This window comes from Paralichthys olivaceus, chromosome 9 (genome assembly GCF_024713975.1).
Source record: "Paralichthys olivaceus isolate ysfri-2021 chromosome 9, ASM2471397v2, whole genome shotgun sequence".
Lineage (NCBI taxonomy): Eukaryota > Metazoa > Chordata > Actinopteri > Pleuronectiformes > Paralichthyidae > Paralichthys > Paralichthys olivaceus.
Window position 1 is genome coordinate 10,550,299 of NC_091101.1, and position 15,137 is coordinate 10,565,435.

General features: G+C 39.8%; 1 protein-coding gene across 5 annotated transcripts; it reads right to left on the reverse strand.

Annotated features, from left to right (window-relative positions):
* Positions 1–308: 308 nt before the first annotated feature.
* On the reverse strand, positions 309–13,265 carry rnf44 (ring finger protein 44). Of its 5 annotated transcripts, XR_011243997.1 has the most exons (13): positions 10,986–11,402; positions 9,017–9,209; positions 8,307–8,532; positions 7,932–8,099; positions 7,297–7,470; positions 7,054–7,215; positions 5,489–5,604; positions 5,097–5,184; positions 4,530–4,651; positions 4,339–4,438; positions 4,104–4,256; positions 3,796–3,863; positions 1,844–3,579 (listed from the first exon to the last, which is right to left on the reverse strand). XR_011243997.1 is itself a non-coding variant. In XM_069531286.1 (11 exons), exons 2-11 carry the CDS (start codon positions 9,121–9,123, stop codon positions 4,194–4,196), a joined length of 1,278 nt encoding a protein of 425 aa, XP_069387387.1. In that variant the 5' UTR covers positions 9,124–9,209; positions 12,967–13,265; the 3' UTR covers positions 309–4,193. The 5 variants fall into 5 exon arrangements, 4 of the variants coding, with proteins under 4 accessions (XP_069387387.1, XP_019941630.1, XP_019941638.1 ...); XM_069531286.1 differs by lacking the exon at positions 10,986–11,402 and adding an exon at positions 12,967–13,265 and having other exon boundaries at positions 309–4,256; positions 7,980–8,099; XM_020086071.2 differs by lacking the exon at positions 10,986–11,402 and adding an exon at positions 12,967–13,265 and having other exon boundaries at positions 1,844–4,256.
* Positions 13,266–15,137: the final 1,872 nt, after the last annotated feature.

Below are 15,137 nucleotides of genomic sequence, written 5' to 3' on the forward strand. Positions count from 1 at the left end.
TGTATAACATCACCCTAAAGAGAAACTAAAGCCATTTTTAGACAAACTGGAGAGTTTACGAAACATTTGGGTCTCCCGAGTTTACTTTTCACATATGAACAACACAAATCTGTTCATTGTTCAGGTAAGTCGTGGTGCAACGATTAAATGCCGCTGCGGAAACTACTTGTCACAAAAAGTAATCTTGACATCTGTTTTTTACGCTCCTGAGATATGTTTTTTTTTTGTTTTCAGTTTTGCATCCCCTGATAGAAATGTCAACATGCCCACTCGAGGGGAAACCTTTAAATGACCTATGACAAGTGTGATATTGGTATACATCATACATTTATTAGTGAACAACCCTCTCAGATCAGCCACAACAATAAAAAAAAATATGATTGCACTACTTGGTAAAGCATAACTAGCAACTTTCATTTAAAAAAAGTACAAATCTTAAAAATTTCAAACAGTATACAGATGTATATATAATACACTAACTAGTTATGTTAAATGCTACAAACAATATGATTCCAATGGAATGAAAAATTATAACAATAAGAACCATTTCCTATATATAATATATATATTAGTTGTTTTCTCCCCCCGCCCACCCCCCTCAATACAAACATGGAAAAAATGAGGTAACTGTAAATGTGCAAGTACCAAAGCAAAATATCTGCCTAACACAGAACGCATGCCCCTGGCTCTGTTGGCGGGTGGGTAGTCTGGTGTTCAGGCAAAGGACCCCTAGAGGCCAGGGAGAGTAAGAACAGTAAACCACTATCCCACCACAGCAAAAATCATTGGTAAACAATAAATGGCGTCTACGGAGCAATCAATCACAAATCCTAAATAAATTTTAGCTGCTCATTGGAACACATTTTTGCACCACACAAGCTGTGAGATTATTTCAATAACGCTTAACAGAAAGACTACAAGACTCTATTCTCATTTGCTGTTAAATGTTACTTCATTGTCTAGGCCTTATAATGGGAGCATCTCTTTGTATTTAACAGAGTATCTGAATATTGTCAATTAAATATTTACTCAAAAAATAATAGTGCTAACATCGACATGAGTTAAGGTATCTATATGTGAACAATACATTTTAAGATATTGATACACTGAGAGGAAGAGCCCGGTAGGCAGGTACAGTACTACACTGAAATAAGTATGACAACACTATTCTTTTTTTTTAATCCCTTAAACTATATTGATTTTCACTGACATTGTTTAGGGGTATTAGTATAACATGCTTTAAGAATACATGGGATCCAGGACAAACTATTGCATTCACGCAAGTGAGTTTTCATACCTAAAAGCAGAACATCTAGCACCTTTTCACTATGGCTTTTGATAAACTACAGTAGTTTCAGAGCATGTTATTTTCAGTCGTTAGGGCAATAACAGTAACACAACGTATGTAAGAATTTCTGGATTCAAGACCAGCAGTTTTTTTTTTTCCTTCTTTTTTTCTATAAAATGAAGTTAGCGCAATAAAATCTTGTAGTCATTCAGTTCTATTACAAATGTGTGCAGTACAATGCATGGCAGTTATCAGCTGAGCGTTAAGATCCAAACCCCCAGAATCCAAAGCCAACTAGAGCTAAAATCAGTTGGGATCTGGTCGACAAGCATGCATATTGTGCACCATTAAATAGGTCCCCACCAGATTTTCGAGATATCCTCCACTATAACACACTTGTTTGTTTTTTCTCTTTAAAAAGTCATGCAAACACCTCTGAAGTAGATTTGGGAGTGAGTTAGGTAGGATAGTGTGCAACGCGGCACGTTTAGAAATGGGATCACAACCGCTATGTCTCAACATATGGTTTGAGTACAAGAACAAAAGTCAAACAGGTTTGAATAATACACTTGTAATGAGTTGCAGTGTACATTGCCTCTTTTCAGTGAATATTAATAACATATTTACTGATTTTTTTTCTTGCATGCCTGTCGTTAAATGATATAATATCTACTATTCCAGACAAAACAGAATATTATAATTGATTACATTAAAATTATTTATGGTCTGAGGAAAACGACCAAACTAAATTCAGATATACCCTTTTCATGGCATCCTTTCCATTTCAAATGGACTGTTCTCCTTTATTTTTTATATACTGAGAGGCCCTGAGTGATATTTTTTTAACTTACAATATATGCCAGCGAATAGATATGTACACATAGGTTAATTCTCAAAGCTGTGGGTTTAACTCATTAAATGGCTTCTTTTTTTCTCTCGAAGGTGGCACAGACGTCAAAGACTCACATTCACTTAAGAAACAAAAGTAAAGTAAAAGGCAAGATCCCTTCACATGTAAAAGCAAAGGTTACAACTGCCTGTTAGTGCTTAACCGGGGCAGCTAAGAGAAAAGAGTGAATCCAATGCAAAAAAGTTCATTTGTTGCTCTTCTCGCTCCCACCCCAAATATATTCTTATTTTTTGTGTGAACACAAAAGCAGGGGACTAGAAGTCTTACAGTGTTTCTACACTACTGAACACTCCAGCGCTGTGCCATTTAAAGGCTGCCTCGATCACGGTGGGATACACAGACAGCTGGCGAAACGTGGAGCGTCACCAGTGACTTCTACAAGGGTTTTCAACATTCTTCTGTCTTCAAACGTTGATCTAAAAGCATTCACACTGAAGCTGTACATACAGTTGCTCTTTTACAACACCATTACCATGGCCTAAGACAATGACCTGACCAAGTTACCAGAACATAACACATACCATACACAAACATTGTTAGTGCTCCAACTGTTTCCTTCAATGTATTTTCTCTAGAAGAAATAACCAATAAATAAAGTATTTTTTTTAACTGACATACTTTCAAAACAAGTGGAAATTAAAAATTATTTTCAGGATTAGTAATAGGTTTGTGCTTGTCAAGGTCATAAGAAGGCAGATCTGAAATCTTGAACAGGAGGCTATATCTGTATCGTGGATTTGGCTCACAGACAAAGAAATAAAAAAGCCCGGTCGTCCTATAGAGGGCAAGAAAATGTTCATGTCAAACTTGCCACTCACTGCACATATTGCTTTCTGCACAGGCCTCCAGAGCTCTATGGCAACAGCATACCCTTAGTATAAGAGGACTCCCATCCTTAAACGCAGTCAGGGTGGAACCACATGCAAGTCTTCCCTCATGGCGCTTTCTGAATAAACAAGCAGTTCTTTTAGTATGCTTCTGTGTGATACACTTTGTTGGCAATGCTTGATTAAAATATTGCTAGTCTGAATCAACAGTTCATGCAAATCCTTAGCATGCTGCCCTGTATCCAGTGGTTACACAATGCATCGGGTCTGTGAACAGGACAAACATACACACACAATATGCACACGCAAGTACACACTCGCCAGAGGAACAATGCTGACGTGGAGGGTGGATGTAGCACTTGTGCAGTTATGCCAGATGACCCTTAAAAAGACGCAGTCCATTAATCCATGACTACTTTTGCACAGATCTGTGTTCCAAAGTAGATTATCTGGGGTAGAAGATAAACCACAGTTGCATGTCCCATAACCTCAGGCTTAACAGAATCTGCATTTAACCACAGCAAGTCACACTTTCACAAGAGCATTGGCAATATCTGAAACAAATAAAGGGTAAAACTGTTGAAATGATCAATATTATTGCAGAACATACATTATTAACAAGAGACTTTGTCCAACACCTTACACAATCATGCATCTATGATGGTCAGGCATCGTCTCCAAACACAGTTACCCATGTTGAAGTATTTCTATTTATTTTCTGCTAATTGCACAAGGTGTCCAGCCAAAGATCCTCCACGCTCCTGACTCACCTCTTCCAATGCAGGAAGCCCACTATTCATGAACACCACAACCAAATCCATGAACGAAAAATGAAACCCTGTAAACAAAAGCAGCAAACAATGCATTGTAGGGAAAATCTTTGGAATCTGCAACAAGGGGGCAGAGAAAGAACTGGCTGGCGATCCCAGAACTCTGGCTATAGGCTGCAATAGGCAGTGGGTTTCATGAGACTCAGACCATGAAGCACAGCAGAGGTACAACAGGCTCCAGAAACAATCCTGGATTGCTTATTATTTAGGAAAGGGGCGGGAGTGGTGGGTTGGTAAGCTATATTTACTGGAGGACGCAGGCAAGGTGGCAGGTGTCCCCAGATTTGGGACAGACTCAAGTGTGTGCAGCTTTCCAGTTCAGCACTCAGAGAGAGTTCTCACTCCACCTCCCGGTGAACGTCCGAGGCATCCGCTCGGCAGATAGGACAAGTGCGATTGGTCTGGAAGCAAAGCACGTACTACAATGAGTACACAGAATACACAGAGACAGAAAAGGGTTTCGTTTAAATGGCATCGACTTACCTTTAACCATTTATCCACACACTTGGCATGGAATTCGTGGTTACAAGGTAATACCCGAAGTAGCTGCCTACACTCAAAGTCACTAAAGCACACAACACACCTGAGAGGAAGAGAGGAAACAATTAATTGATGTAAATAAACTGAATATGAGTGTTTTGATTTTTTACGTAGGAGGTGAGGAAAGGACTTACAGCGTTTGTTCAGATAGATGACTCTCTGAGTTGAATCTGTAGGACGGGAGTTGCTCTATATCTGCTTTTGTGAGACCGCGTGGTTTTGCTTCACCCAACCTCTCTGCCAGATTCAGTAATGCCTACAAAGACAGAGAGTGAAAAAGAGAAAGAGACCTTTTGAAAAGGTAATTTGTATGAACAGATCAACTATCAAATTAGGGTGGGGGGCAGCAAATTGTACCCATCCACTAACAAGGAGGAGGCAGGAATTATAATCTATACTGAAGCCCACCACCAGGGGATGATCAAGATGATTCGGCAGCTGAGCTGTCATGTCGTCTCTACAGTTTATGGTGCAGACTGGGAAAAATATCACACAAAGTTTTTACTGGCCCTGTGTACAGAGTGTATGAGAGCATACTGTGTGTGTTAGCCTGACGAAATCTAACCTCAGAGAAGGGCAGCCGTTGACATGCTGCCATACCTGCGTGGACTGGGGAATAATGTTTTCCACAGGTGGGAGCCACCTTTATATTTAGTGTGAAAACATGTGGTGTGTTGTTTTCGTCTAAACGCCACACTCACCTCATAGTTCTCCATCTCCACATCATCCACATCCAGGTCCAGACTGATGGCTGGGCCCACTGCTGTTGGAGGCACAGGAAGCATTGACCTGAGCAGAGAAAGTAAGAGACACAACCTGTTGAGCAAACTTCACTGTGATCATGAGCAACACAAACCAGCAATGAGCAGTAACTACAGTCAACCACTGTTTTTGTCCCTTTGTCACTCCATTGGGGTGATTCAGAGGACAAGGGACAAGACACTTTTAAATCAAACTCAGCTGCTATATTCTGACACAAAATAGTCGAACACTGAGGCCAGTAAATTAGTATTGAACATGAATTTACATATGAGTGAATAACTGCATGATTCATGCCTCTATATTTCATAACCAGGCCCTTCCATGTACTCACAGGAAGTAAGGGAGGAAGCCTGGGTAGTAAGCTGGAGGAGGTGGAGGCGGGGGGAGAGGTTGCTGCAACCGGTATCTCTGTCCGTTCACTCGTCGGGGCAACATGTGGGGATATGGCTGTTGAGAAACACAAACAGATTAATGCAGTGGTCACCAACCGTTTGAAGCCCAAGATGGCTTTTTAATTCCATAACATAAGCTGTTTGTGATATCTTTTCAAAAAACATACCAAGGAGGTAGTATTTATTATTTAATTTTGCAATTTCTGTTAAAGGCTGAATGTAAAATAAAAAATATAAAAGTAGTCCTGTGTACTCAAATAAATACCAGTACTATACAGTATGAAGCTGTGCATCTTCCACTCCTTTTTTCTTTTAACACAAAGGAAAGGATTTATTTTGAAACGCGTACAGGAAGTATTGCAACTATTTATGTTGAAAAATGTAAAATTGAACAGATAAACATTGAAAGTCAGGTGAAAGATCATTTTCTCTGTTTATTCTCTTTATAATATACATATTTCCAACACTTTCTGAACCTCTTTCAAAGTAAAAAGCAAGCTTTAGTTGATCTGTGGGCTACTTCTCTCAAACAAACCAGGGCAAGAGACAGCAGATGCTATGGCCTTCTGTTTGTTTGTTTGCAAAAAAGTAAAAATGAACCACACATAACATGACACCTGCCTGGACAATGGAAATATTCCCTGCATAAGATAGACTTCTCAGGTGCCTAAGTGAAAAAATTTTTAAGTGCTCAAAACATGAGGACACACACACATCTATGTTCCTTTTTTTGTTAATATCCTGTTCATTTATAATCATCAGTCTTATTAACATTGTTGTTACTATTATTATGCTGTTATTAGTCTTTTTGTTTTACAATGTTATGGCCATGTCTGCCAATAAAGCTTCTCTGACTTGAACACAAAACTAGTGTTCTATCACATGACTATTATGATGCAAAAAAATTCAAGTGTTCACTTATCCATTACATAAACCTCACGACCACACAATAAAGTTCTGATTTGCCACGGCAGGCAGGAGGGATAAACACAGGTTATCCACCAGCAGAGCCAAGGTAACATTGGTTTCCATAAAAGCTGGCCAGCAGCAATTGGAATCGTTTGATTGTGTTAAGAAACACTGCTGTTGATTTAGTTCATATACTACAGCTGACATGGAGAGACATACTGTCAGGCATTACAGGGCTCATTGCAGTTCCATAGCTGACCACTGATTTGGAAGACTGGGAATTTTGTGGCACTGTGTCGTGCTCTTCACATACAGCGGTGAAGAAATCAACACCCATCTGTGTCACGCGATTAGAAAAGTAAAACTGTGTCTCAGGGCATTTTTATGGAAGGACATGACAAATTTCCCATCAGCCTTAACTGCACCGTCTTTAAATTTAAGACGTTGCAGCCAATTTATGGTTAATTTAAGAACTAAATTTCCTTGATTTTAATACTTTTTGAGGAGCCGCGGGAACCCTGATATATTTAATAGTTGTTAGTTAATGGCCAATATGCATGTGAATGATCCAAAAAAGTCTGAGAAGTTGTCTTACCACTCCGAAAGGAAGCTCCTGATGCAGAGGCTCTTGAGGAAGATACTGCAAGGGCAGAGAAGGAGGCAGCGCTGGTGGGTGATGAGAGGGAGGGTAGGAGAAGGTCCCTAGCGGGTGTTGGTCCCCTCTTAGGTCAACTTCATTCTCTACCCTCTGCAGAGGCTGAGAGGAAGAGAGAAAATAAATAAGACTCAAAATATACACACAACTTACATAAACGTGTGTAACATATACACAACTCACCATGCGGGGGTGTTGAGGCTGTAAAGGGACAAACTGGCTCAAGGGAGTAAGGTGCGGCGGCTGGTGGGGGGGTACAGTTGGGGTTGGGTGCAATACAAAATGTTCGCTGGAGATCAGGGGTGGAAAGGCTTGATAAGACACTGGCATATGCTGCATGGTACATGCCTGTATGAGCTGAAGAGTGGAAAAAAACAAGAAGGGACAAACATTTATTTTAGTCATTTTTCTTTTGGGATTTCAGTTAATACAAATAATCAAACTCAAAATTTTGAAAAAGCCTCAATCTAACCAAGGTAAATAAGCTCATTTTCATTTATTGTAAGTCAGTTATAATGAAAACATGTTGTAGTAAACAGAGGCATTTACATAACCAGAGTACTGACAGTATTACCAATACAGCTCACAAGATGTGATTGTGAAGTTTCCACAAATAAGGAACTAAATGTACAACCAAATTGTTGTGACTGAACTGTTGCTATTAATAACTTTTGCAACATCAAGACTACAAAACAAATCCTGCATAGTTACAGCAGCACTTAGTTTCTTATAGTCATGAACAGTGACAGATTGTATGGCTGGTATGGTGTGCTACATGGAGGCCACTGAACATTTGGGCTCTTCCCTTTCAAACTCACAGGAGGAGGAAGGCAGCAGAGCAGAGAGAGCTGTCCGCTGAACATTACCGAGCATGCTGGGAGCTGCTGAGTGTTGCACCCTGGAAGGGGCTGCCCGGTGTGGAAAGGAAATCCATGGGTCGTCACCGTCGTAACAGTGTATGATATTGGAACTGATCCCTGGTGCATCTTTTTAAAAAAAAGTGGGAGGGGGAGATGGGATGACTCCACAAACTTCATAAAACAGAAGACTGTCTGCCAAAGATAAATAATATACAATTGCATCACATCCTGCATGTTCTAAATCTGTTCATACATTTGTTCAGGAAGAAAAGCAATTCATATTCAATACATGCTGTAACTTATTTCCCCACCAGACTGTTCTGCTTCTTTTACCTGGTCATGTAGATCCACCATGATGGGACTCTGCTGGGGCAGGTGAGCAGCAGCAGGGTGAAGCATGCGTGGTGGTGTGCTGGTGTGGCTGTATTGTCTGGACTCATCTAAAGGAACCTGATGGTGATGCTGGGAGAAAAGCAGATGATGGAAGTTCTCATCCTGAACCAGGGAAGAGTGCAGCACAGGTCTGTCTCGTCTCCCCCACTGGCGTCTCACAGGTGGACTGTAAGATTATTGGGAAGAAAAATCATCATTGCCAGAGACGGGTCAAAGCATTGTCCCTATTTAACACTAACCATACCGGGTAAATACAATGCATGTTGTTTGCTGAAAATTCGTTTTTTGAATGCCTTAGTCATGGTGGACAGTTGCATTTCCATTTAAATGTGCTCAACATTTGTTTGTTTTTTAAATGGCATAAAATAAAAACAAGCTAGTTTGGTCATTTACACTTCATACTAATCCAACAACTGCTTAGTGGTATATAGTTTTTCCACCTAAATATTATTGAAAATTTGCTACATGAGCATATATGACCAAATACTTGCATGTTAGGAAACAAGCAAGTCATATCTTTGGCAACTGGTTATGTTGAAATGCGTTAAAGTGGGGGCTTAAATTCTCTTATTTAAGACTAAAATGTCCATATTGATGTTTTGTCTTTAAAACAAAAACGCAATAAAAAAAGAAAGGACAGATTATTTCACCTTCTCCTGAGATGCACTGGAGCGTTGCAGGGCTCTCCAAGGAACCTCCTCGGGTTTAAGGGGGCTGTTGGTGGCAGCCTATTTACTGCTATTTCCCATGGTCGCATTGGTGACGTCGTGCAGACGAGTCACACTATGGGAAAGGAAACTGTACAGCGGAGGCACTTGTATGTGGCCTCTGATTGTCTTAACCCTGCAAAAAAACACATATAAATATATAAATAATCAATTTTGCTTCTTACACTTAATTATAAATTATCTCTTTTATCCATCAACAATTTAGTCACTTAGAAAATTTAAAGAAATAAAATAAAAATCTGAGTTTGACAGCAGGAATATGCCAAATGAAATGATTCCAGTGCCGGTCATTTCTCCCCCAAAAGGATTAGAAATGTTCTAAATTATAAGCATATAATACCATGCTAATAAAACGGGGGTTGAAAAAATACTATAGTTACATTGTTGGTCATTTCTCTGAGGATCACTCAAGATACTGGCATCCTACTTTGGTGACAAACTCTCTTTTATGTAGTCACGGTTTAACTTCAAACGATGACATTTTAAATTTGCCTAAATCCTCTAAAATTCTGAATATAGGGAAAATGTTTAGGACCTCATATAGAATCTAAGCATGTGGGCAAGCGTTCAGGAAATGTTATTCACTTAATCAGATCTATTTATGATACATTTCACTGCTACATTTAAGTTTCACAGACTTTTTTCCAGATTTCTTATAATTTCTTGGAAATGGGCTTGGATTGCAAACACTGTGCTTAGGCACATCCATCAGGCAACTTCTTTATACTTATGTGATAAGTGACTGTTACAGGCAGTAACATAGACTGTAAGTCTGCAACACCAGTTGAAAAATGACTTGTGGTAATTTTGCTGGATATTTAATTCCATTGTGCTTTTTATCTCTCTTGTGATTAGTACAGTTGTTTTTTCTGGCTTGCACAATAGGCTACTTTAACCTTTAAACATGTATTTATAATGACTACCATTATGTTTTTTCTAATAATTTCAACTTGATTGAACTTATGATCCATCTTGTCTTTTAAAACTGACAAACAAAAAAATTACATAAATGAACTTGAAACTACCCATCTAATAAATGTTCCTTTTATAATAGAAAACATACTTGAATGTGTGCATGCTTGTTTCAAATGCATAAGAGCAGCGGTATCATGAGACAAACAACATCATGTTGGCTATAACACGTTACCAGGGAGACAGGTCAAGATCCAGAATATAAACTATAAACTACATTTATAATACATGTCATGTCGTGAAGAATAAAAATGTTAAGTACATATTACGTGAATAAAATCTTTAATTAGAGGCATTATAGTGTTACATAAAAATGTTAAGTACATATTACGTAATTAAAATCTTTAAATATAGGCATTACAGTGTTGCATGTGCTGAGGACCAATGTAATTTAGATGTATATGATTAACTGGTAGTGTAATCAATACCGGAACAGAATAAATAGGGGTCGCTGTAGCCTGCCTGAACAAAAACATGGAAAGCCATGTGCTCAAGAGACAAAGCAACAACAAAAGATGTGGTAGGTCAAGCGGACTGCTCGCCACCACACAGCGGAGGAGGCCACTGTGGCGTAACACGGGTTATTACAAGCCTCATGTGGAGCCACACGCACACCGCTGCGGACACGAGGAACATTATCGTTGATGCAGACATTACTTCCTCACTTCGGGCGCTAATTTAACGTCCGCTGACCAAGCGCTGCTGCTAACTTGAGCCAAGCTATGCTAACGCTTTGTCCAAAACACAGCAGCGCTCAGCTGAAGCAAGCTACTTAGCCAGCATGCTAATATGTGGCTAGCACGTCTGCTCGGTTATCACTATGCATTTTGCCCGTGTAGCTAACATGTTGCACCTCAGCCCAGCATTGCACGGCCACATTTAGCATGTGAGTTGGCTAACAACAGAGCCCACATCTTACTTTCTTAGCTAGTTTGCTTGCTCGCTGAGAAAGGGGGCGATGGCAGGTGATCCAGCCTCCGAAACGACGTGTCCCATCAATGTATCCTTGCTTGTAGCCTCCTCTAACCGACCACCATCACCGGACACTAACTGGCGTTGACTGAGTCCCAATCGAGCGCAGTTTCCTCCCGACAGATCCCGACAATGTCCCCGACAGGGCTTCTGTTAGCTTGCTAACGCTAACCAGCTAACACAACGTTTCCAGCTGCTGCATATGGGAATCCGTTACCTCCGATAACTTCCGAATGTCCTGTCGGTTAACGGCGACGTTCGCCTGAGCACGAGTCACCGTTACACGCGTGGAACAACAACGTTAACGACACAGCAACGGAAAACATTCCTTGGCGCGTGTATGTGCCTTGAAATGCATTGTTATGGCGAGTCCACGCCCCCTCTCCTAGAGCAACCAATCAGCGCGCAGCAAACACAGACAGCGGACACCCAGACAGTCTACTTTGCTATCAAACAGTTCCTGTTGTTATTTATTCAGTTTATAAACAACAAGGTCCCTGGAAGTCAACTCCGCTTGTCATGTCATTACTCTATACACTCAATCATTTGACAAAATAGGATGCATCATTATAGATTATGGCATACAGATAGTATAGAAAGCTCCAACTGAAACAAATATGTTAAAGTACTGTTACAAATTTGTATAATGATACTAATTATAGTACTAATAAAGTTAAAGTAGCACTGACAGGACTCTGTACAATGAGACAGACACCCAGAAAGTCACTGCGCTTGGCTCAGATGCATCAAAACGAGCAGTTCCCGTTTTTTTTTTTTTTTTTAGTCCACTAAAAGTCAACTAAACTTTCGAAAGAAAGGTTTTCTGTACAAATTAATTTAACAAAATATCATTCAGTGTTATAGAAGAAACTATCCAGCAGTAATTAAAAGGATAGCTCCACCTAAAATACATAAAAGTATATAATGCTGTTAAATTACTGCTTGCAAATAATAATACAATTATATTAAATAACACTGACAGGATGCTGTGAGAAGAGTACTTTAACCTCTGAAAATTAAAGTGCATTTAGCTGTCAATACTTCTATACTGTTTATTTAAATTTTGAATGCAGTGCTTGTGATGTCGTAGTTCTATACTGTGGTAAACAATGTAAACAGTTATTCCTCCACTGACTGCCATGCAGTTGTAAGCACAATATCATCTCATCAGAAAAGGTGTCCACAGGTCAAACTCTACAAATACAGAATAATTAGCAATCCAAGCATCATCAATCTGAAAAAGTTTTGGAATTTTAGATTAAAGCAAATCTCTTGTGACAAACATTCAAACACATAAATGTAAAGTTTCTTTAGAGTATACATACCCTAAGAAATAATTAGTATTTGGTACTGTGTTATTGTAGGTCTGTATACTGTGGCCTACTGTCTGTTTTGACTGTCACTGGAGGCCACTGTGTCCTACTGTAGACTACCCGGCTGATTATGTAATATTGCACTTGCTTGTTCAACAAACGAGCAACAAACATTTCCTCTAAGTGTCTTTGCTGGACAGTGAATGCAAGCTGCAAAAATATGTGAAGTGATGCTGGACTTGAGCAATATCGAGCTTTAATTGGCCTTTAAATGCTTCACATCGGGCCCGGTGTCCAGTAAGTGTTCATAAATAATGTCTTCGTGTGTTTTCACTGCACTGGGACACAGCCAGTCTTCTGAGCTGAGCCTACAGAAAACAAGCACCATAGTGAAGAGCTGGGCGAGGAGAGCAGCAGGGTTTGCCACAGAGACTAAATGTAAACATTACAACATATCGCACTCGGTGGCAGCAAAACAAGGAGGGGCTGGAGGTTGAGCAGGATGACAGCTATAATAACCCGTTTAACCACATCCCGGTAAACACGCACCGCAAACCTCCACAAAACAACATCCAGGCCAGAAGCAGCGATCAGAAAGAGGAGCAGAGCTGTTACCTGATTGTTAATATGCAAACATATGATCACTGATAGCTCCCTCGTAGTGTTCACATCTCGTCAGGCTAAGTGCGGCATCCCACGGTCAGCTGTTCCACTGTGGAACATTCCGTGGGTTTCACCACTGCTGCGAAAAAAGGTGCGGAACATCACACCGTCGTAATACCACGGCACTCTGTGTGGACACTGCGTGGGTTTGAGGCTTTGCGACCCCGAGGCTACTCCCGCAATCACCGCCTTTTCACTATAGGAGTCGATAATCCAGCCCCACGGGTCTTTAGAGTTTCTGCGGTTCCCCGTTACACCCCCGTGTCTCTTATTTCCAGAGCTGGGAGCAGGCGCCGTGCTGCCATTTTTACCGTAATACACAGATCAGAGCAGCTCAGTGTGACTGCAAAACTTGTTGATAAAAAAACCCCAAACTAATTTGTACCCATGGGGAGAAGCATACTAAGACCCTTTATTACTAAATAAGCATTATTAGCGTTAAATATTTTGTAACAATGAATTACAGTTGTACGAGAAATGTAGTTGTGGAATAAAAACTGTAGCTATTGGTTAAGTCCAGTGTGTAAGATTTAGGTGAAAGGGAACTATTGGCAGACATTTAATGTAGAATAATCCTCATGATTTTTTCACTAGTTCGTTTCATCTAAATTGTATGAATTGTAGTTTTCTTAACCCAATAAAAGGCCCTTTATATATAAATACTTTATATTTACATCGAGGGGACCCTCTCTACGGAGACCGCCGTGTTTTTTACATTAGTCCAGACTGGACAAACTAAACACCTTTTGAGTTTTTATGACAATTAAAGGCTACCAAAGTTTTTTTTTCATGTTTGGAAGGAGAGGATGAGGTGAGGGGTGTTCAGCTGCAACATGCAATTTCAACACTAGATATCATAACATTCTACACACTGCACCTTTAATAAGGCCCTGTTCATACCTTGGGTGATCTGTTAACAACATGTCCAATCAAATGTATTTATATAGCACAGTATCACAACAAACAGTTGTCTCAGGGTGCTGCACAAAAGTCCAAAAGTTCCACACCGAGCAAGCATGAGCAACAGCGGGGAGGAAAAACTCCCAGGTGGAAGAAACCTCTGGCAGAACCGGGCTCGGTGTGGACGGCCTATGCCAGGACCGGTTCAGATCAGTTTTAGCTTTTACACAAGCTTAAACTGATCTGAATCATCAGACTGCATCAAATTGTCCAATCAGGGCAGAAGAAGACCTACCCCTACTGGGTGGACTGAAGTGGGAGGAGAGTGACTGCCCAGCAGCTTATGCTGTTGTTCCTCCATTAATGTAGAATTCAGAAGCCAAGCATGATCTAAAGCTCTGTTCCTACTATCTGTATGTGCTGTGCTTGTTTTGACTAGTTCTTAGACATAAGAAAATGTGTACACACAGAGAAAGGCCAAAAATACATATGGCTTCAATCCAAAGTAAATTAATTGACGGTACACTAATTCTTCCACAAGGAATGATATGAACAACACATTTGTGAACTGGAATGGAAAATATCCAGAGTTCAACAGAATAGAAAGAAAATATGTTTAAAAATACATTATTAGTTATTCATTTACTTTGGTACATTTTTATTACATTATTTAAATCTGTCATTCTCTTTACAAAATCATGTTTGTTGTGTTGCAAGCTTGTGTGCGTTGTTACTTCTTATCATCTTGTCTATGTAAGACAACACTCTCGATTTTTAATTTTATTTTGTGCACTAAAAATGTTTTGGTATTGTTTTATTATGTTCCACCCAATGAAGAGTCAGCAGTGCTGGTGTTGTTTTCATGTGGTAAGTTATCAACCAAAGTCTAATTGGATAAGATTAACCACCAGATTCCTGGGATATCAGTCATCAATATACAGAGAGAGTCGACTTGGAATGATCTTTTTATTATTGTGCTAATTAGCTAATGCTAGTTATGATACCATGCCGAACTAAGATAGTAACCATGGTAATTATCACATAAGCATTGTCTTTGTGAGCATGTTAGCATGCTTGTGTTACCATTTTGTTGTCCCTGATTATTCAGTGTACATGTACATGTAAGGTTTTTAAACTGTGTTTTGTCAAGTCTTAAAATAAATTCACTGGTCAGCATAAAGAGGGGGAGTTTTGCGCTTTTGCTTTGAGGTAAATGTCTGATT

Coding starts and splice junctions, on each gene's coding strand:
- rnf44 (XM_020086071.2), bottom strand. CDS start 9,123: ATGCGACCATGGGAAATAGCAGTAAATAGGCTGCCACCAACAGCCCCC. Junction 7,471..7,931: donor TCTGCTGCCTTCCTCCTCCT/GTGAGTTTGAAA, acceptor TCCACTCTTCAG/CTCATACAGGCATGTACCAT. Junction 7,216..7,296: donor AGCCTCAACACCCCCGCATG/GTGAGTTGTGTA, acceptor TCTTCCTCTCAG/CCTCTGCAGAGGGTAGAGAA.